At 49.4% G+C, this 22,814-nt stretch overlaps 1 protein-coding gene across 1 annotated transcript; it reads right to left on the reverse strand.

Moving 5' to 3' along the window:
• Nucleotides 1–860: 860 nt before the first annotated feature.
• POLR2E (polymerase (RNA) II (DNA directed) polypeptide E, 25kDa) lies at nucleotides 861–18,055 on the reverse strand. The gene is made up of 8 exons (XM_015407641.1): nucleotides 17,940–18,055; nucleotides 16,601–16,775; nucleotides 15,708–15,823; nucleotides 10,333–10,413; nucleotides 7,929–7,987; nucleotides 5,343–5,421; nucleotides 3,252–3,339; nucleotides 861–1,345 (listed from the first exon to the last, which is right to left on the reverse strand). Exons 1-7 carry the CDS (start codon nucleotides 17,994–17,996, stop codon nucleotides 3,274–3,276), a joined length of 633 nt encoding a protein of 210 aa, XP_015263127.1. The 5' UTR covers nucleotides 17,997–18,055; the 3' UTR covers nucleotides 861–1,345; nucleotides 3,252–3,273.
• Nucleotides 18,056–22,814: the final 4,759 nt, after the last annotated feature.

Raw genomic sequence — 22,814 nt, forward strand, 5'->3', positions numbered from 1 at the left:
AGACTTGGAGAAGTGCATCTAAAAATTGCCCAGCGTTCTGCTAATAGAAGTTTCTTTGTTGAGGTGACAGCCACATATGTTTTAGGCTGATTTTGGCCAAAATACTGGCTTCCAAAACAATTTACAAGAAACCAGACATGTGTACGTCTACCAGGTGCCTGCTTTCTGCCCTCCCTGCCATGAGCCCATGAATTACAGGTGGAAACTGAAGTGGGGGGGGGGGGGTTTGCTTTTAATGGGCCAGAAAAGAACATAAGAACATAAGAGACGCCAATGTTGGATCAGGCCAAGGGCCCATCCAGTCCAACACTCTGTCACACAGTGGCCAAAAATACCAGGTGCCATCAGGAGGTCCAGCAGTGGGGCCAGGACACTAGGAGCCCTCCCACTGTTGACCCCCCCCCCCCCAAGCACCAAGAAGACAGAGCATCACTTGCCCCAGAGCCCCTATCTATACCTTGTGGCTAATAGCCACTGATGGACCTCTGCTCCATATGCTTATCTAATTCCCTTTTGAAGCCGTCCATGCTTGTAGCCGCCACCACTTCCTGTGGCAGTGAATTCCATGTGTTCATCACTCTTTGGGTGAAGAAGTACTTCCTTTTATCCATTCTAACCCGACCGCCCAGCAATTTCATGGAGTGCCCACGAGTTCTTGTATTGTGAGAAAGGGAGAAAAGTACCTCTTTCTCTACCTGCTCTATCCCGTGCATAATCTTATAAACCTCAATCATGCCACCGTGTGCCACAGAGCAGGGGGGGGTTCCCCCTGGCTGCTTCCCGCCACTCACTGTACACTCAGGAGATTATCCAGGAACGGGGATATTGCAGCAGAGAAAGTAGAAGCAAAGATTTGTTCCAATGTTTTTATTAAAGTAAGTCTTGAGACAACCACAAGGGTGCCTCATGCCGAGCGGGTTTTCCAGAAATATGGAGCAGGCAACAGGAAAACCTGGGAGTCCAGACTGCCTGAGGCTTTACTGGAATGACACACTCGGTGGCGAATACACACAGAGCCAGACAGACCCCTCCCATGGTACAGCCCAGGCAGGTCCGGAAAAGGAATCCCAGTTTTGCGAGCAAAACAAACGCCTTGCCATCCTGATGCCAAGTTCTTGACAACTGTGGAGACACTTTCAAGCTGCCAGTTTTCCCGGCTGAGTGGAACATTAAGCTGAGTGCCAGATACTCCACTCCTCAAGAGGTCTAGAAGCTTGCATGCCTCACGATGTTCAGCTCATGTACCACCCACGCCATCTTGGCTTTCCTCAGAAGAAATACCACAAACATGTTTCTAGGCAGGTAAGCAGTTTCTTACTGCAGAGCGCAAGGAATTTCTGATAGCCTGCAAGAAACAGAGGAAGCATCAAATACTGATTTATAGTAAGTCACCTGCAACGTTGTAAATTGGCCCTTTTGACAGAAATGGCCAGCTTTTTGTTACACCCACTTTCTGTTCGCATGAACTAAAAACCTGGGAGTCCGCACACTTTTGACAGGACCCCAAGCTTCCCAGTAATGTATTTTACTCACTGTATTATCTCCCACCTACTTAAGACTGGGCTGAAACACAACGCGTGGCACAGGACAAGTACAGAGGCGGCTTTAATATGAAACTAGATTTCGCAAAAGTCAAGTTCCTAGTCCCTGTGGAAGCGCAGAAAAATCTGACAACACAAAGGCAACAGAGGCAAATGACTCAGAAAACGCTAAAGAATCTTTGAACAGGATCAGGCTTACCTGTTGACTGGGGGGGGCAACAAATACTGGTACTCAAATACAGGGGGTGGGATACAAACCAGTTTTTAATACGTTGGCTATAACCAGATGGACTGCGGGGATTGACAATAACACCATGGTGGAACCTGTGCCCTTGCTTCTACACCTGTGAAATACCTGTAAACTAATGAAAGTACCATGAAAAGGGAGTATTTCCAAAAGGGAAGTGCTCCTGTTAAGGGCTTCCCTCAACTTCCTGCTGTTCCCTTAACAGCCCAGTTAAGCCCCAGCCAGTGTTCCCTCTAAGCTATTAGTGTGATCTAGGGCACAGTTTTTTAGCCTCCGGCTCACACATTTTTGTCCTTGCTCACGAAGGATGGCTCCAGAGCAAACTAATTGATGCAGCAGCCAAATCGCTCGCTCACCACTTTAATGCCGGTAGCTCACAAAGTGGAATTTCTGCTCACGAGACTCCACAGCTTAGAGGGAGCATTGCCCCCAGCCTTATCCAACTAAGAAAGAGGCACACAAGTGCCAGTCTGCTCTGCTCCCACTGCACCTTCTTGTCAGAACCCACAGCCAACAACGTAGTACACGCTTATCAGGAAAGGTAATACTTTATTGAAGAGCTATAGATGCATTAACATAGGCACTGTTAAGAATGGCGGCTGCCCTTGGGGCATAATAGGATATATGGTATTCATATACACCCTCCCACTGCCCTGGCCAATTAGTCACCCTCCCGCGTGCGGGATAAAGAGCTCTGGCCGTTTAGCGCTGAAGCTGGGAACCAAACTCTCTCCCATGGTTCCCAAGAAACCCAGACATCAACATCCCCACCTGCAGAACTTGTAGATAAGCATTACAGCAGCAAAGAAGCACAGAAAGAATGCACTGGCAATTAGAATGCAACAAACCTCCACACCTCTATGGCAGCATAGCTGACACTCAACACCGGAGGAGCGATCACAATATAGGGTATTCATATGCACCCCCCCCCCACTGCCCTGGCCAATTAGCCACACTCCCGCGCTCGGGAGAAAGCCCTCCGGCCGTTAGCGCTGAAGCTGGGAACCAAGCTCGCTCCCACGGCTCCCTTGAAACTAGACATCAACATCCCACCACCTGCACAGAAGGAATGCAACGGCAATTAGAATACAACTGACCTCCCCAACCCCCGTGGCAGCATAGCTGACACTTCTGGTCCAATCTAGTCACACGAAACAGGGAGGGAATGGGAAGGAGAATCTGTGCCGTGACTCATCTCCCATTTCCGCATTCTGAAGGCTAACAATCTTGCCCCTGAGCTGGATGCCCCAGGCTAGCCTGATCTCGTCAGATCTCGGAAGCTAAGTAGGGTCAGCCCTGCTTAGTCCTTGGATGGGAGACCACCAGGGAAGTCCGGGGTCCTGAAGCAGAGGCAGGCCATGGAAAACCGCCTCTGAACATCTCTGGCCTCGAAAACCCTAAGTCAGCTGCAGCTTGACGGCACTCCCCCACCCCAGCCATCTTGCGTGTCTCTGCCTCATTACCTGATGGAGTAAGTCCTGGTTGCTACTGCACCAGCCGGTAGGTGATGTATCGGCCAGCGGTTTCACTGGGACGGATTATCTTGACCACCTGGGAGGAAAGGGCAAGGAGAAGATTCAGCAGACTCGATCACCGAGCCGGCCGACAAAGCAGACCGGAATGTAAATCTGCCAGTGATCAGCCACGATGGCCAAAATGAACCCTCTGCAATCAGGGGCAGTGTACCAGATGTCAAGCCAAGCAAGGGCTCTATCAGGAGTCCACTGGCTTTCCAGAAGACATCCGTCCACTGTTGACTGGCCTAGGCAAACTTTTGGTCCGTCAAAGAAAGTTAGGTGTGTTCTTGTGAAATATCTATTTTGCAACTTTAATTCTGCACAAGGTTAGGGAAATTACAAAATGAGGGACTGGGCCCACATTTTAGTATCTCTGCTTTCATCTAAAAGTGGTGGTGGGGGGGAATGCACAAAATCAAGGAACTAGTTCTCGTGACAAAAAAAACAAAACAGGCTGAAAGTATTTGGGCAAAATGTGGCAAAAATTTCTAAGTCTCAGATGTTTCAGAGCATCTTCTTCAGCCTTCCCCTGCGATGTGCAAACACTACACAACTCAAACCTGCATCAATTTTGCAGGCTGTGGAACACAGGTGGTGCTTTATGGACATCAGAGCATGTGCAGCCTTGCTTGGGGAGAAGAAGAGGAGGAGGAGACTGGATTTATACCCCGCCCTTCACTACCCAAAGGAGTCTCAGAGAGCTCTTGACAGAAACTGCTATTTTTTCAAGAACAGCTCTTATCAGAACTAAGGCTTGCCCAAGGTCATCCAGCCAGGTGCAAGTGGAGGAGTGGGGAATCAAACCTGGTTCTCCCAGATTAGGGTCCGCGCACTTATCCACTACACCAAACTGGAGCTGCTGCCCTTTCAACCAAAGGCCCCCTGTCACGGCTCAGGTGGGGTGTGACCTGATGCTGCCACCACTCTGGATTCCAGGCTCCTCTGAGAAGGCCCAGAGCACCCTCCCAGGCCCTTAGGCCTCCCTTTTGGCCGAATAACAGGTGTGAGGACCAGGCAGAGTGAACAATGAAAACAGTTTATTTGACAGGAGGTCAAACAAACAAGGTGCAGAATAATAACAGTAAGTGGGTGAAAAGAAATCAAATGGGAAATCAAATGTCCCTAGCTCACTGTCTCAAGTGGGCCTCAGTCTGCTCTAGGGTTGCCAAATCGTTCTCGGCCGGGAGCAGGGGGCTCCCGGCCGGCGTTGGGGCTGTGCGCGTGTCACCCGAAAGTGACATAGGCACGCTGGGGGCGGGGCCATACAAGGGAAAACCATAGTTTTCCCTTGTATGGCCATGGCCCCGCCCCCAGCGTGCCCAGTGTGCCTACGTCACTTGCTAGTGACGCGCACGCCGGGGGCGGGGTTCCCCCGGGCTCCGATTCCGCCGTGTCGGAAATCGGGGCTTCAAAGCGGGGGATTCCACGCCCCCCGTGCACATTTGGCAGCCCTAGTCTTATCACTCTTCCTCTCAGGATGAGGATCTCTTCCCTGCAGCAGCGTTCCTTCTGGCTCTGCTCTCTTGGAAGAACAGCTTTTCCTGCTGCACCAGATCTTTTATTCCAAGCCCTCCTCTTTTCCTATTGGTCAACTTTGGCTCCAAAACCTCTCAGGGGCTTCTGGAAGTTGTAGGCCCAGTTTCCCTTACAGCTAGCTAGGCTCCCTGGGCCTAGTAGGCCTCTGGTGGCACAGCCCAAATCATGACACCCCCGATGGAATAAATGCCACTCCCTAAAGGAAGCCACAGCGGGAAACTCAAGACACAGCAAAAGGAGTGTCAACCCAGGTTCGAATCCCCAGTCTCCCCTGGAAGCTTGCTGGATGACCTTGGGCCGACACAGCGAAAGGAGAGTCAACCCAGGTTCGAATCCCCAATCTCCCCTGGCCAGTCATGCACTCTCCTCCTAACCTACCTCACAGGGTTGTTGTGAGGATAAAACAGGAGAGAATGACGTAAGCCACTCTGGGTCCCCATGGAGGAGAAAGACTTAATATAAGTGCAGTAAACCGCTACCTGTAGCACCTGAACCCCTTACCTGGCCACGCTTGATTCCAAAGTACCTGGCCACCGGGTCCCCGGCCTGGATCCGAGGAAGCTGGTTCTCCCTCAGCTTACTGGGAAAGAGAGTCAAGGAAAAAGACGAACCCTTACTGCTTCTGCCCCCAGATGGGCATGGCACGTAGCGTTTACTGTTCTATGACCCATTCCCTTCCACCACCTCCCCTTTCTCCTCCTCTCGCACACAACTCAGAAAGGTGTGCGGCACCAAACATGAAGGGGGCAGGATGTCCATGTGTACAGCCTTGGTAACTCCATCTTTGTTACAGGCTGGGTGATTGCGGGGATGGCGCCGAGCCGCTCCCCAGAGAATATTCCTCTCTCTCTCATGCCGGTGAGCAGCTCTTACCTAGGAAGCCTGATTCGTTTTCTCTCACCACTAGACGCTAGGTGTGAGATGGCCTGGCTCATTCCAGTGTTTGGGGCGGCTTGATTAATGGCTTTTTGATTCGCAGCCTGCAATGACGATTATTATTACTGATGACGATGCAGGGCTCTGGGCGATGTGCAACCACAGATAAAACAAGATAAATTCACTTACAACATTAGTACAACATTTAAAGACAATCAGGCTGCGTTCAGACTGGCAGTTCGCCCCGGCAGCCAAACGTTTCAGGAGCGGATTAAAGGGGTGGGTTCACACAGGTACATGTTTCAGGGGTCCCCCAGCCGTCCTCAAGCCGTCTTGTGCCACTTCCCTCCCGAGTTTAAAAGATACGAGGTGAAATTGGTAGCAAACTGTGTGTAGAGCGGGTTGATTCCGGTTCCCTGAGTGTGAACACAAGCGCTGCTAAGGCGGGAACAACCCACAGTCATTGATAATAGGCACCGGCTGTTTCCGCGGGCAGGCGCCATTGGCACCTGCGCAATCCTGCCCTATTTGCTGCTGTGCCCAGCGTGGAAACAGCCGCTAACAGCCCGCCAGGGTGGCCCAACAGTGCGAACGCTCCCTTGCGCTTCCTCCACGGTATCCTCCCGCTTCATTCGCTGCGGTGTGAATGGGAATACCGTAACCAAGCTGTTCCAGGTTTGCCACGACTCCCTAGCGCTTCAAATTGGCCGTCTGAACTCGGCCTCAGATGGCGAATAACCAATACCCATTCCAACTCCCACTGCTGGGCACTTCATTGATGGGGGGGGGGGCTGATGTAGACAACAGAGAACGGGAAGGGCGCCAGCCAAGATAAAAACCGTCACCTGTCCTCTGCCTTGCAGGCCCTGCAGAACTGCATCAGATCCCACAGGGCCATGATGGGATTTGGCGGAGAGCCCCACCAGGTTGGGGCCACGACTGAAAAGGCCCTGGCCCTGGTTGAGGGCAGCCGGATGTCTTCAGAGCCAGTACAAGGGGCTTAGTTTTCGCGAGGCACCTCGTCTCGGATTCTGGCGAGCCTCGCTGTACGTGTCTGTGCTTGAGGCCCAGCAGACAGGAGCGTAGCCCGCCATTTCTGTAAGTCTGACGCTTTATTAAAAAATCTTCTTGTAAGCGAACCTGGCTCTTGAATATCGCTTCCTTGGGATTTCTGTGAACTCTGGAACGCCTGTCCAGAGCCCCAGGCCCTAAGATGTGGCTTGTCCTTTTGCTTCCAAGTTCTGGCTTAATCCTGGCTCAGAGGGAAACAGAGCAGTTCTGAGGTTTCAGTATCATTTTAAACCACTGCTGCCCCCCAAAGGTTGTTCACGAGCCCTCTGCACAGGACCCTTCAGTGCATGGGTGGGAGTGGGCATGAGCACACTGGCCCTGCCTGACGGCCGGCCGGCTCACGCCCATGTCACCTATGAGTGGATAAAGCGCACACGCACACGCCTATGCTCACTGCTAGAGACACTCCTGGGTGCAAGGGAGAGGAGGGCCGTTCCTGCTCCCTGAACTCCTTTGAATGGCGATGCCAGGGATTGAACCTGAGAACTCTGGCATTCTAAAGAAGAAGAGGAGACTGGATTTATACCCCACGCCCTTCACTACCCAAAGGCGTCTCAGAGTGGCTTACAAACTCCTTCCCCTCCCCACAACAGACACCCTGTGAGGTAGGTGGGGCTGAGAGAGCTCTTGACAGAAACTGCTCTTTTTCAAGGACAGCTCTTATCAGAACTATGGCTTGCCCAAGGTCATCCAGCAGGTGCAAGTGGAGGAGAGGAGGAATCAAACCCGGTTCTCCCAGATTAGAGTCCGCGCACTTAACCATGACACCAAACTGGCTCTACCACAGCGCTCTGGCTAAAAACAGAACATCATTTCTGCTCACGCAGAATACCTGAAGCAGAATCCCGGTCCACCTTCTGCTCCATACAGCGGAAGTCAGGGATATTTAATTGGTGGGATTTCACTACACAAATGGCTTCGTCAACTGCCTTCCAGCAAGATCCCATCAAGTACCATTAGCGATTGAAGATGAGGGTTCCTTTGTGCGCCCCAATCACCATGCGATGGATAGGCCCCTGCAAAGAGACCCTTCGCCACGGTAAGCTTTTTCTGGATTATGCCCAGAAAGCCTGCCCATGGGCCCTTCCCAGAATACACACATAAGCCAGGTGAATGCAGAACTTTTAAGGAAGAGGATACTATCTGGCAAGTAATTCTGTCACTTCTTCCTTGGTCATGACCACGTGCTCAGGAACCAGCTGCAGAGGCAAAAACAATCATCCAGAGAGTGATAAAAAAATATTAGCTCAGAAGAGGGAACACGCAACCTCCTAATTCATAACTTCCTTAGTCAACTGCAGTGAGTCAAAGTCACTTCTAGGTGTTTAGCTTCGGACGTTTTTGTGGACTGGAAGAGAATCCCACCCCCTGCCGTCTGCTAATGTGTCAGACACGGGTGGTCATGTAACTTTGGGGATCTTGTTGGTACAGGGAGTATGCCCAGTACCACCTTACCTCTCCCAGATGCTCTGCAGCACACAACACAGGGTAGATCAAAAAAAGCAATGATTTTTTTTTTAAAAAAGGGTAAAGATTTTTCTTACAAAAAATGATACAAGCATGGACGGCTTCAAGAGGGAATTAGATAAGCATATGGAGCAGAGGTCCATCAGTGGCTCTTAGCCACAAGGTATAGATAGGAACTCTCAGGCTGGGGCAAGTGATGCTCTGTATTCTTGGTGCTTGGGGGGGGGGCAACAGTGGGAGGGCTTCTAATGTCCTGGCCCCACTGCTGGACCTCCTGATGGCCCCTGGTATTTTTGGCCACTGTGTGACAGAGTGTTGGGACTGGATGGGCCATTGGCCTGATCCAACATTGGCTTCTCTTACATTCTTATGTCTGGGGCAAGGGATGCTCTGTATTCTTGGTCCTTGGGGGGTGGGCAACAGTGGGAGGGCTTCTACTGTCCTGACCCCACTGGTGGACCTGATGGCACCTGGCATTTTTGGCCACTGAGTGACAGAGTGTTGGACTGGATGGGCCATTGGCCTGATCCAACATTGGCGTCTCTTATGTTCTTATGTTCTTTAGATGATCATGCTTTCAAAATAACCTGGTTTAAAGTCACAACTGAATGAAATACAATCATTAAAGTTATAATTTATATTATATAGCCCCAAGAATACAGAGCATCACTTGCCCCAGACATAAGAACATAAGAGATTATGAAAGTCTTTACCCTTTCGTTTTATTTGTATATTCTTCTGCAGGCCACCCTGCACAGTGGTTTTAAAGGGGAAAGGCACGATAAAGATGTTTAAAGAAATATAGGAATGAGCGCATCATGCCTTAAAACTGAATCCAGCCCTTTCTCAAACTTGCCAAGTTGAAGCCTGCTCTGCTGTGCAAGTGAACCAATTTGTAGCGTCACGCTTGGAATCTGGAGGTCGACCACCTCATATACCTGTGGAACTCGTGAATCCCCAGACTGCCTGGACTTCCCACCTCTTGCATAGGCAGGAGCTGGCCAGCAATTACCCACGAGGAGACTCACCGGCATGCGACTGGTCTTTAGTGTCCACTGAGAGCGCCAAGTGCTGTTTCAAGTCACTAGCATGATCCTGCAAGGCTCTTCCTGAGCTCTTATACATTAAAACATCAGAAGAGCCCTGTTGGATCAGACCAGTGGCCCATCCAGTCCAGCATCCTGTCTCACACAGTGGCCAACCAGTTCCTCTGAAGGGCCAATAACAGGGCAGAGAAGCAGAGGCCTTCATAAGAACGTCAGAAGAGCCCGGCTGGATCAGACCAGGGGTCCCTCTAGTCCAGCACCCTGCTTCACACACTGGTCAACGAGATCCTCTGGAGGGCCAACAACAGGGCAGAGAGGCCGAGGCCTTCATAAGAACATCAGAAAAGCCCTGCTGGATCAGACCAGTGGTCCCTCTAGTCCAGCCTCCTGACTCACACAGTGGTCAACCAGTTCCTCTGGAGAGCCAACAACAAGGCAGAGAGTCCGAGGCCTTTATAAGAACATCAGAAGAGCCCTGCTGGATTGGAGCATCCTGCCTCACACAGTGGCCAACAACAGGGCATAGAGGCCAAGACCTTCCCGAGGCTGCCTCCTGGCTCTGGGATTCAAAGGTTCAGTGCCTCTGAATGTGGAGGTTCCCCTCAGTCACCATGGCTAGTAGCCACTGATAGACATCCTCCATGAATCTAATTAATCCCCTTTTAAAGCTGTTTATTCCTGGGGCCATTACTACATCCTCTAGCAGCCAATTCCACATTTTAATCACTCTCTGTGTCAAGTAGTATTTCCTTTTGTCCGTCCTGAACCTACCGCCCATCGGCTTTCATTGGATGCCCTCAAGTCCTAGTCTTTTGGGAGAGGAGGAGAAATTTTGCTTTGTCAACTCTCTCCACCCCCTGCGTGTACATGAGACAAACGTCTTCAGAGGGGTCTACTTCTGCTCCCGGCCCTAAGTAGATCTGCTGCTCAGAAGGCATGGAGGATGAATCCGACACCTCCGGAAAGCCGTTATTTAAATTATTGTGCTTGCTCCGGACCTATTCTGTTTCCGAGCGGCCCCTCCGACTCACCTCGTGTTCTGTGATGTTGATGAGGAGCTCCTGTTGAAGGAACTGCTCCAGGATGTACTTGGGAGCCATGTCCACCAGAGACTGGAGAGAGAAGAAAGCGGTCAGCCAGTCAGTCGTGCTTAGGCAGAAGAGAAGAGCTAAGCAGTTAGGGATCCTGGTGGAAAGAGATGCGTTTATGTGCTGGCGGAAGGTAGCACAGGGGATTTATCCTCTGGTTAAACATCTGAGCTGAACAGGACTGCTGTCAGTTCGAGCCCCGCACTGGTGTGAGCTACCAGCCATGTCCCCAGCTCGCTGTCCACCCAGCAGTTCGAAAGCTTCGGCGAGTAGATAAAATGGGTACCACTCCTTAGAGGGTGGGCACACTTAACCCCCGGTGGGGAAGTGTTAGCCGACAAACGGAAGGTCCGCACGTGAGCTCAAAAGCCAATAGAGATCTACGCAGCACCTAAGAAAAGCCTGCAATGGGCCATTCCGGCCAGACGGTGGCAGTGGTGCGCTGCGACCAGGAAAATGCTGACGACATCAAGCAATGCTGCCGGAACACGTCTAATGCTTACAGCTGACCAAACTCCCTGTCGACTGCGAAGTGTGTGTGATTAAAAATGATATATGTTGTCCTCACCCCCATCATTGCTGGTCCCGTGTCAATACATGAGTAACTGTAAATCGCTCAGAGCCGGCAGCTCTGCAAGGACTGAGCGATCAATAAATTGAAAGATTATTATTTATTATCTGGCCTTCACTGCAAGCCAGCTCACACGGCAGATGTGAGGCACACCATTGCCTGTATCACAGGACTGGCGGCGGGTTTTAGAGAACGCCAGGCGAGGTGGACCTCTGCTCACGCACAGAGGCAGGGTGCTCCTCTGAGGATGGAGCATGCCTCTTTCTAGGACCATTCTTGTCAGTCCCACCGGAACCAGACAGAGCCAGGGGCCACTCCCATCGGGCCATTCCCCAGAGAAGTCGGGGGGGGTGTCACGTCTTTAAGGCCTAAGTTTTTGCATTTGTCAGTAAGTTGTTAAGTTGTGGCTGGGTCATGTAAGGCCTACAGTGTTATCAGTTAACAAGCACCGGCTACAAATTGCCGGCTGGCTTAACAGCAGCCAGCTGGAAGCTGTCAAAAAAACCCAACATGACTTTCTAGATCTTGACAGTTCTCAGTCTAGATGGCGTGATCTAGATCCCGATCAGTCTTGTCAATTAGTTCATGAGAGCTGGATAGGTACTTAGCCAGGAGTCAAGGATAGCTAAGCATCCGATCGGACAGAACCAGGATTCCGGGAGACGCCAGGACTTTGCAAGAGAGATACATACACCCTCACAGGCAAGATGTCGGGAGGTGACGGAAGGTGGCTGCCGTTCAAGAGCCGGTGGCCTGGAGGAGGACGTGATTATCCTTGGTGAGCTCTGCTTTAGCAACTGCTGCTGGAAACAAGCTGCTCAGGGTCAGTGCACCCGATAGAGAGCTAGGTTTGTTTTGTTGTCTTTGTTCTATGTACACACCCTTTTCCCCTACTTGTAAGTGTTACTGTATGTTATATTTTGTAAATAAATCTGATATTGGTTTAAGCCAATTGGAATAAGTTACTGACTCAAAAGAACCCACCACAGCCACGCTGTCAGAGAGAAATTAAGGCACTACCAGAGATTTCCCCACCACCAAACTGGTTTGAACATCCTAGACCTTAAGGGATAGGCCCCTGGGGATGTGACAGGGGGCCGAGTCCAGTGTCGGCAGAAGGCCTCCCGGGGGGGGGGGGGGCCCAAACCTGAAAAGCAGCCGGACCCTCTCCGATGACACCCACAGGAGCTCATCTCCTGGCCCTGCAGCAGTTACTGGCAACACCCTGCCATGCACGCGAGCAGCTGTTGCAATGGAGCCCTTCTCTGACTGAGAGAACCAAGGCTAGAGGAACTCGCACTCGGCGCAGTCCCTAACCACTAAAGCCTTGAGAAAGACAGGAGCGCTCCGTCTATGAATGTCAGCTGCTTAATGGGCCTTTTGTAGGACCAGCAACAAACATCAATTTAAACTTCAATGTAACCACAAAAGAAAACTTCCCCCTTTAGAAGACTTTCAAGCAAGAAGAAGTGGGTGTACAATTCTAGAAACTCCCGTTGGGGCTAATTGTGTAAAAAGGATGTAAATTGACTGGTAGTTATTAGATTGTACAAACTGATTATTATTGTTGAGTTTTAGAATATTATGAATAATACACAATGCACTTTATACGATGGAACATATAGAACATTTTAACTTATAAAAAGGGTTTTTGCAGTGTATATATTTGTTGTTTGACCCTCCCTCAGCACAGACAGACAAGGCGGCATCCCCTGTAATGCCCACCTCTGACCAGCGGTCAAAGGTCCTTCCCATTTCGGTCAGTCCTCAATCCCCTTTACGCATTTATTTATATCCCGCTTTTCACCCCCCTCGAAGTGGGACTCAAAGCGGCTCATAGCACCCTTCTCCCAATCTCGCAACCCTGTGAGGTAGGCCAGGCTGGGACAGACCACAGCTTCCATGGCAGAAGCAGGGATTCGAAGCCGAGTCACCTAAGGTCCCCTACTCTATCCCCTACACCACACTAAGATCCCGACACCCAGTAATAATATCCGCAATCACAAAATTTCGATCTAGGGCATGAGTGGTTGCGAACATGGATGCAATCAGTTCCGCCCAATATCCATAGCCTGATAAACACCAACGTCACATAAAGTATGGCTAATAGAAGGCGAAGAGGCTTGGGCAGCCCTGTTGTCTAAAGGGGGTAAAATGCCAGGACCCAAATGCAATTGTGGTGCAGCCCATCAGACTAGTTTCCATCTGGCACAGGAATGTGAGCATCGTGCTTTCCAGGGAGATGTGACGGAGCTCTTTGAACTCTCCCCTGCTGCGACTGAGCAGACTGAATATTTAGATATTAGGATTTAGGGGGACTGCCCAATCAGTCTGTATACCCGTTGTATCAACCTAGTTACATATTTTATTTTTTTATACACTCCCTGCACGTAACATGGGCTGTCAAATGCCTGTCAGGTGTGCGTGCAGAGCAGGTAACTGCCAACCGAGGCCCATGGATGAGCTGAAGGGGCCACATGGGAATGGGGAGTGAAAGACAAAAAACCTCATTACTCTGTCAGCGAGGGCCTGAGCCTCCAAGGGTGAGAGAGTGAAGGGATCCTGTCTAAGAGCCTGATTTTAGTATCAGCAGGCTGAAAGAGCAAATGTTTTCAGACAGGGTTTTCCTGGAGTGGGCCAAAGGAACTCCTCTCTCAAGAGCTGTTGCGGAGCCTGGCTCTTGGGGTAAAGCGAGCTAATTCCAGCGAATGCCTAAAAGATAAGACTGCACTGTCTCAGACTCTGATTTTCAGGGACAGCAAGCTACGTTACTGGAATGTCCAGAAGGAGCTCACTGTTACACTGTGAGGTTCCTAAGGTTGGGGAAATGCGAAAGATTCACCTCAGGAATCAAAGCTTGGCTTATAACAGCTCACCGCACCTCTTAACTGAAATGTTCTTTAACTGTAAGAGTGCAGTAAATGGTAACTGAAGAAGTGAGCAGTGACTCACGAAAGCTCCTTTCCCTGCCACAAATTTTGTTAGTTTTTAAGGTGCTCCCAAGGAGCTGCGGTGGCTCAAGTGGTTAAGACGCTGAACTGCAGGCTGTGGAAGGTCAGTAGTTCAGCAGTTCGAGACCCGGGTGCCGCATGATGGAGTGAGCTCCCATTCTCTAGTTCCAGCTCCTGCCAACCTAGCAGTTCGAAAGCAAGAAATTGCAAGTAGATAAATAGGTATCACTCCGGTGGGAAGGTCACAGCGTTCCGTGCGCCTTGGTGTTTAGTCATGCTGGCCACATGACCACGGAAACGTCTTCGGACAGCGCTGGCTCTTCGGCTTTGAAACGGAGATGAGCACCGCAACCCTAGAGTCGGATTCGACTAGCTTTCGAGCAAGGGAACCTTTACTTTTACTTTTTAAGGTGCTCCCGGACTCTTTTCTACTGCAGTAAATGCTGTGCGTGATACTTGTATATAGTTATGAGCCCCTTTACTGAACTATGTCATTTCATCTGACAATATCAAGTTATTGGGGGGGGGGGTGTTCTGTTCATCTCAAGTCTCAGCTTTCAGAAGACGCTTAGGATTACCAGGAAGCGGACTGAAAACAAATCAGCCAGTATCAGAATGCCCCTGTCTAAATCATAAGAACATAAGAGAAGCAAATGTTGGATCAGGCCAAAGGCCCATCTAGTCTAACACTCTGTGTCACACAGTGGCCAAAAATACCAGGTGCCACCAGGAGGTCCAGCAGTGGGGCCAGGACACTAGAAGCCCTCCCACTGTTGCCCCCTCCCAAGTACCAAGAATAAAGAGCATCACCTGCCCCAGCATCACTCTGCTCCATATGCTTATCTAATTCCCTCTTGAAGCTGTCCATGTTTGTAGCCGCCACCACCTCCTGTGGCAGTGAATTCCAGTGTGTTAATAACTCTTTGGGTGAAGAAGTACTTCCTTTTATCTGTTGTAACCCGACTGCTCAGCAATTTCATGGAGTGCCCACGAGAATCAATGGTGCAGCCTCATTTGGAATACTGTGTACAGTCCTGGTCACTACACCTCAAAGAAGATATTATAGCATTGGGAAAAGTGCAGGAAAGGACAACGGAAATGATTAAGGGGATGGAACACCTTCCCTATGAAGAAAGGTTAAAGATGACAGGGCTCTTTACCTTGGAAAAACGACAACTGAGGGGTGACATGATAGAGATTTAAAAAATCTTGCATGGGACAGAGAAGGTAGAGAAAGAAATGCTTTTCTCCCTTTCTCAAAATGCAAGAACTCATGGGCACTCAATACAATTAATGAGCAGCAGGCTTAGAATAGATAACAGGAAGTCCTTCTTCACCCAAAGAGTAATTGACACGTGGAATTCACTATCACAAGAAGTGGCATAGGCATAGACAACTTCAAGACGGGATTGGATAAACATATGAAGCAGAGGTCCATGAGTGGCTGTTAGCCACAAGGTATAGATGGAACACTCTGTCCGGGGCAGTGATGCACTGTATTCTTGGTGCTTGGAGAGGGGGCAACAGTGGGAGGGCTTCTGGAGCTCTGGCCCCACTGGTGGACCTCCTGATGGCACCTGGGCTTTGGCTACTGTGTGACACAGAGTGTTGGACTGGATGGGCCACTGGCCTGATCCAACATTGGCTTCTCTTATGTTCTTAGGACCTCTCTGTAATGTGGAAGCTGGGGTAGAGACCACACTGGTCAAGCTACACAGCCTACTACCTCTTTCTTAAATGGCACGTAATGCCCCAGCTTTCACGCCACCCCCTTCAACCCGCCTGGAGCTGGGTACCTGCTTGGCTGAGGGCGTCATGCCCTGCTGCACAACAATGAGAGCCCGGGTGATGTTTTCTTCCTGCATTCGCTGGCAGTACATCTTGATGGTCTTGATCCCAACTTTGGGTTCCTCTGGAGCAGGGGAGAGAAACAAATACCTCACCAAGCGGGAATGCTGACATAGTCACAGGCAAGAACCAAGTTCATGTCTTCACAAGAGCGTCTAAATTTCATTTATATTAACCAATTTTTTAAAAAAAAAATTGGGGGGGGGGGACTGCATCTTGTTTCTGAGCGGAGAATAGACGATTTTAGAGAACTGCAGGAACATCTTGCCGCTGCTAACTAGATACGTTTAAGTTCTCGATCCTTTTGTTTTCTGCTTATATAACAGCAAGATGCTAGCCCTCACAATTGTGAAAACCTGCCCAAAAGTATGTTCGGGAAATCATTTGAAACTAAGGGGGAGAGAATAAGAATTTCTAATCACTGGGGGCACGGCTATAGTGTCCTCACCCCCACCAGAATTATCCAAATCTGCTTAAAATTAATTAGAATTAAAACAAATCTGCTGGTCTGTTATCAGAATTCAGATATCCTGAAGAGGATAACAGAAACAGTCCCCAAGAACCAATATAAGGGTGGAAGGAGAGGACAAAGGAGAGAACAGAGAGGAAGAAGATGGGTATCAAGGGAACAGAAACATATTAAGAGGCATAACAGTTTTTTTAGTACTAGAGATGCACAGAACAGGCACTTTAAAGTTACAACTCTGAGGTTGCAAAATCCAGCTCCAGTTCCAAATAAATTCATTAGAGGGGAGAAAGTGAATGAAGGAGACAACTTGACCAAAGCAGCAAGCGGACACGATGGTAAAACAGCAGTTCCAAATTGCCACAAAGGCATCACCTGGGAAGAACACGAACATCTGATCCGTGGGGTCGTCGTTGTGGGCCACCAGCACAGTGAGGTCCGTCCGCCGTGGCCTCCCCTCGCTGGGCTTATCCCCAAACTGAGCTTTGAACTCATCCAGGGTCTGGTCCAACTCATCCTGCGTCACCAAGTAGCCTCTATCATGACAAAGCTAGACATTTCAAAAATTAAAAAAAAATAATATACATATATATACATACATACACACACACTGAATCTCCATTGACTCCAAGGCACGCTGCAAGTCCAGGTGACTCTAGAAACTGAGCACACCTCTCCTATGCTGGCGCACAAAGACTGCAAACTGTTTACAGGACGGTATTCCATGCCAATAAAGGCTACCTAAGGCCGGTCACGGGGGGGGGGAGGCATGGCTAATTGCCCCGGCTCAGTTTGATCTGCGGTTACGCGATCCGACGCGCCGGTGGCACACCACGGGTCCTTCCCTCGGCGCCGGCGGGTAACCAAGGGTGGCGATCACACAACAATCCTGCAGCGCGGCAAAGAAGCGGCACGGCGTAATCACACCAGCAATGGCTAGGCGCCGCTGCCGTGACAAAACAGGGCCATTTTTTAAAAAAGCCGAAACGGCACTTTTGCTTTCTTCTTTGTGCGCATGCGCCGTTGGGTGCTTGTGCACATCTTGTGGAGACTTGGGGGGGGGGAACCTGTTTGCGAAGGGACATGGGCAGGCGCCGGATGCCACCACCGGAAACGTGATCAGACGCCAGCCCTTGCCACGCGGTTTCCGGAAACTAGTACCTCGGATGTATTAGTTTTTAACTCCGCATCTTCGGCGGGAAGCCTCGGGTTCGCCACGGGAGCTCTACGTTTCCCAGATGTTGTGGTGTGATCGCGCCTGGAAAATCCGCCTTTCTTCCGTCTCTGTAGCGTGGCTAATGCTCCCTGTGACCGCAGCCTAACTTAACTTACAGCACAGTGTGGAGGAGGGCAGTGCTCAATTTCCAAAGTCACCTGGACTTTCAGGAGTGCTATTAACATGTTGCACAGCACGATCCAGTTCTCATTCTTAAGTGCGGCATGCTCACTAGGGGAAGAGCCAATGAGCAGCGATGCTCTAAGGACCAGCAGCCTACAATGTCTCCTCTACCACCCAAAGTCCAAATCCTCCTGCAAATCATATGCCCTCCGGGCACTTGGTTCAGGTGGGCAGCCATGCGGATCTGAAGCAGCAGAACCAAGTTGGGAGTCGGTGGCACCTCTAAGACCAACAAAGTTTTATTCAAGCTCTAAGCTTTCGCGTGCAGGCACACTTCTTCATCGGTACCCAGCCTCCCCTCCGCGCCCTCCGGACCTGCATGATGGTTTTCCGGATCTTCCACAGCCGGTAGGTCTCCTCCTCGTCGTCCATCGCCTCCGCCGGCCTGGCTCCTCGCGCTAGCAACGCAGGAAAGCAAAAGCGTCAGTGCGCAGGCGTCAGACGCACGCCGAGAATACTCACAGAGTACACATGCGCAAAACGCTAGCCGGAATGCACGCAATTACGCAAGAAACGCCCCCCTTGAAGAGCTGTAAACAAAACGCGAACGGAAGGCGTTACTTCTGCGCAGGCGCTGTACAATGATACGCATCCCCTCCTCTCTGTTCTCCGCACGCGTCGTTACATCATCGCTTCCTTGCTACTATAGAAACGCCGCGATGCCAGATGGGAGTTGTAGTATCTGCGCGCTAAGGGGGGGGGAATCGTCATTTTTGCTCCTTTAGCTTTAATTTTTTTTCACAGCAAAATTCAGAACACTTAAAAAAAGGAAGCAATTACATACCCTTTGTATTTTAACTAGTTTCTATTTTTGAAAAAAATCTAATAATTCATTATCTAACAACATTATGGGGTGCTGTGGTGGCTCAGAGGTTAAAACGCTGAGCTGCTGCTGACCGGAAGATCGGTAGTTCAGCAGTTCGAGACCTGAGTGCTGCCTGATGTCTTTGGCTCAGCGCCTGCCAACCTAGCAGTTTGAAAGCAAGAAATTGCAAAGATAAATAGGTACCGCTTCGGTGGGAAGGTAACAGGGTTCCCTCTGCATTTAGTCATTCTGGACACATGACCACAGAAATGTCTTCGGACAGCGCTGGTTCTTTGGCTTGGAAACGGAGATGAGTCGGACTAGCTTTCGAGCAAGGGAAACCTTTCACAACATTATACTAAACATGATGTATATAGAGCTTAATAATATGTTCAACAATAATGGGAATGTTTTTCAGTGGAAAAAAATAAATACTGGAAAGCTTCCCCTCCATACACACCTCTGTTGCCAGGTTATCAAAAGCAACCTTCCTACAGGTGAGGAATTTGTATGCGTTTAGTACATTTGAGCGCCGAATAGATACTTTTGAATTATGGTGCTGGAGAAGACGCTTGAGAATTCATTGCACTGCAAGGAGATCAAATCAGTCAATCCTAAAAGAAATCAACCCTGACTGTTCCCTGGAAGGCCAGATGCTGAAGCTCAAATACTTTGGCCATCAAAGGAGAAGACAGAGCTCATCGGAGAAGACCCTGATGCTGGAAAAGACTGAAGGTCAAAGAAGAAGGGGACGGCAAAGGATGAGGTGGTTAGACAGTGTCATTGAGGCAACAAACATGAAATGAAGCAATCTCTGGAGCACGACGGAAGACAGGAGGGCCTGGCATAATGTGGTCCAGGGGGTTGTGAAGAGTTGGACTTGACTGTGCGACTGAACAATGACAACACACCTACTTATTTAGTACGACTATTTATCCTGTTCTTTCTCCAACGATGGTGTCCATTGTTCTTCCCTTCGTTCTCACAACAACCCTGTGAGATAGGCTAGGCCAAGCAGTGTTGGCTGAAGGTTACCCAGTATGTTTCATTGCAGAATGGGGAGTTGAATTAGGGTTGCCAGCTCCACCATAGCCACTGGTGGGGGATGAAGGGGGAAGGGTTTCCAGGTCCAGGCTGGAGCCTGAGGAGAACTGGGACCTCAATGGGGCACAATGCCATAGAATCCACCCTCCAAAGAAGCCATTTTCTCCAGGGGAACTGATCTCTGTAGCCTGGAGATTAGGTGTTAATTCCTGGGGATCTCCAGGCCCCACCTGGAGGCTGGCATCCTTAATTTGAATCCTGGTCCCCCATCCTAGTTCAGTATTCTAAGCAGTATACCACATTGACCTCTAGAGAATCGTGGCTGTTTTCAATTTCATTTCCAGTGCTCCAGGCTATGCATTGCTCGTCTTTAACTCCCCCTCCCCCTGCAACAGTGGTATCATGAGAAAAGCTGCCAGGTTAGAGGCACAGGGGAGAGGGTACAGTACTAAAACTGCAGGTAGTCATGATGGTCCATTAGGGAAAATCCAAAAGCAACAATTAGGTGTAGTGGTTAAGTGCACGGACTCTAATCTGGGAGAACCAGATTTGATTCCCCACTCCTCCGCTTGCACCTGCTGGATGACCTTGGCCAAGCCATAGTTCTGACAAGAACTGTCCTGGAAAGGGCAGTTCTTGAAAGAGCTCTCTCAGCCCCACCTACCTCACAGGGTGTCTGTTGTGGGGAGGGGAAGAAGTTTTTAAGCTGCTCTGAGACTCCTTTGGGTAGTAAAGGGTGGGGTATAAATCCAATCTCCTCCTCCTCCTCCCTCTTCTTCTTCTTCTTCCTCTTCTTCCTGAACAGATCCAGTCAGTCCCAAAAGCAAAAGTCAGTCCCAAAAGCAAAATAAATAGCACAGTGCAAACTTTCGCAAGTTCTCCAGAACTCTTCATCACGCCGGAAGCTTGCGTCCCGTCGCAAACAGGATGTTTTTCATAAGCGCGTGCGCACAAACATGAAACTGAAAGTAGTGCTGCTCCGTGGAACTGCGCATGCGCACAAACGCAAAACGCCGGTGTGATCATGCTGCGCGGCTTCTTTGCCACACTGCAGTATCACCGTGTGATCGCAAGCTAACAGCCGCAGCACGAAGACACGGGGGACCGTGTGATCGGGCTACCACGCTTTATTTTGCTCCGGGGCAAACAGCCACGCCTCCCCGTGTTATCTGGCCTGTGTGACCGGGGGCCCAGAAACACAACCAGTGAGGCTTCTGAAGTGAGCAGGAAAACTTTATTCGAACAAAGGAGAACCCAAGCATCAAAAGCCTGAATGCCAAAGAATAAGTAAAGTTACAAGATTTTTATGACCACGCACAAACAACTTTTGGATATGAGTAGATGTCAATACTTTTACATAAGATCACGCACCTCTCTACCCTGTACATGGCTATCATCAGGAATTCATCATCTGTTTTTCACTTTCACCTTCCACCGATGAATGATCTCTTACATTCCTTAGTTGTTACATTTATTTCAACTCTTTATCAATACTCCCATTAGTGACTTCTGCTTTCTATCAATATTTGGCCATCCAGGTAACTCCCTAGAACTCTCAGTACCACTCTGATTGGCAAGGGAGGATAAAATATTATCTTTGACCATTAAGCAACCTTTCTAAATTATGGTACCTAGCACAACTAGGGTGGAGCTCATTATCTTACATACCATATGGTGGAATTTCTACAGATGGGCAGGGGGAGGAATTTTCCGATTGAGCTGCTATTTCTAACCTTCAACCAGAAACTCAACACGGAGTTTCTTTGGTCCTTTTACCACAGTAGCCGTGTTAATTTGTCTGTAGCAGTAGAAAAGACTAACAAAATTTGTCTTCCTGGGAGAGTTGTGGATCTCCGTTACCACGAAAGAATCTGCCCATGCAGTAGTTTTGCTTCCATGTGAATTTTATGTCAAAATACAGGATGTCTTAATTAGCCCTATTTTGAATAACAGACATATAGCCTCTCAGAAGTGTGGCTTGTGTGTTTCCCTTCTCTTATCGAATCAGCGTTCCCATATTACCCTCTCAATAGCGAGGTTCCTTCTGATCGCTATGAGAATCAGGGGATATAAGATTAAAGTTCTGGAGAGATGACTGATTTTGATTGCACTCTGTGTACCTAAATACTGGTTTTATTTGATTTTAATTTATGCCAATAAAGGTACTGACTGACTGACAAAATTTATGGATGCAGATTTTGTTAATTCTGTAAGGAGCTATTGGACTCTTGCTCTTTTCTTCTGTCTCAACAGCAGCCCCGGAAGCACTGTTATTTTAATCTGCATAGCCGAGAGCCAGTTTGGTGTAGTGACTAGGAGCATGGACTCTAATCTGGGAGAACTGGGTTTGATTCCCCACTCCTCCACATGCAGCTGCTGGTGTGACCTTAGCTCAGTCACAAGTTCTTTCAGAGCTGTTCTCTCAAGGGCAGTCCTCGAGAGAGCTCTCTCAGCCCCACCTACCTCACAGGGTGTCTGTGGTGGGGAGGGGAAGGGAAAGGAGATTGTAAACTGCTCGGAGGCTCCCTGGGGTAGTGCAGGGCGGGGTATAAATCCATTCTCTTCTTCTTCGTCTAGCCAATCAGAAGCACTGCTGGGCAAAAGCCCTACCCTGCCCCACCCACTTGCTAAAAATACTTGGTGCCCAGAGGCACCCCATTAGGAACCCCACTTTAAAGGCTGAGAGCAAAAAAGAAAAAAAAAGTCTTTATATTAACAATCCTGGAGACTAATTTTGGTTGATGCGCTACATCAAGAGATCACGGAAGCCAAGTTATGTTGGTATTACCTGGTGAAACTGCCCAAGTTATTTTTCTCCCAGTTCTAGCATCCCTTTCTTGGGCAGCTCAGTTCTCAAACTGGACAAAGTAAAGCCGCTCGAGGCAGAGTTAAGGTGAGCTAGCTCACAGTTTTTTAGCATCCGGCTCACACATTTTTGTCTCAGCTTAGGAAGGATGGCTCCAGAGCACTGTTCCCTCTAAGCTGAGTTAGTGTGAGCTAGCTCACAGTTCTTTAGCCTCCGTCTCACACATTTTTGTCTTAGCTCAGGAAGGATGGCTCCAAGCAAACTAATTTATGCAGCAGCCAAATCACTTGCTCACAACTTTAATGCCAACAGCTCAGAAAGTAGAATTTTTGCTCACAAGACCCCACAGCTTAGAGGGACCATTAAGCCATGTAAAACGAATAAATACCCTTTTTTGGAGAACCAGCCAAATAACACAGTATGTGCACATTTTTGGGGTTCTCCAGAACTCTCCATCTTGCTGGAGGTTTAAGGACAAAAAGAAAGGAAAAGAAAAAAGTAAAGAAAAGGACATGGGCACTTCTGTTTTTTCTGC

The sequence above is a fragment of the Gekko japonicus genome, unplaced genomic scaffold (assembly GCF_001447785.1).
Source record: "Gekko japonicus isolate JY-2015 unplaced genomic scaffold, Gekko_japonicus_V1.1 scaffold1442, whole genome shotgun sequence".
NCBI classification, from domain to species: Eukaryota; Metazoa; Chordata; class Lepidosauria; order Squamata; family Gekkonidae; genus Gekko; species Gekko japonicus.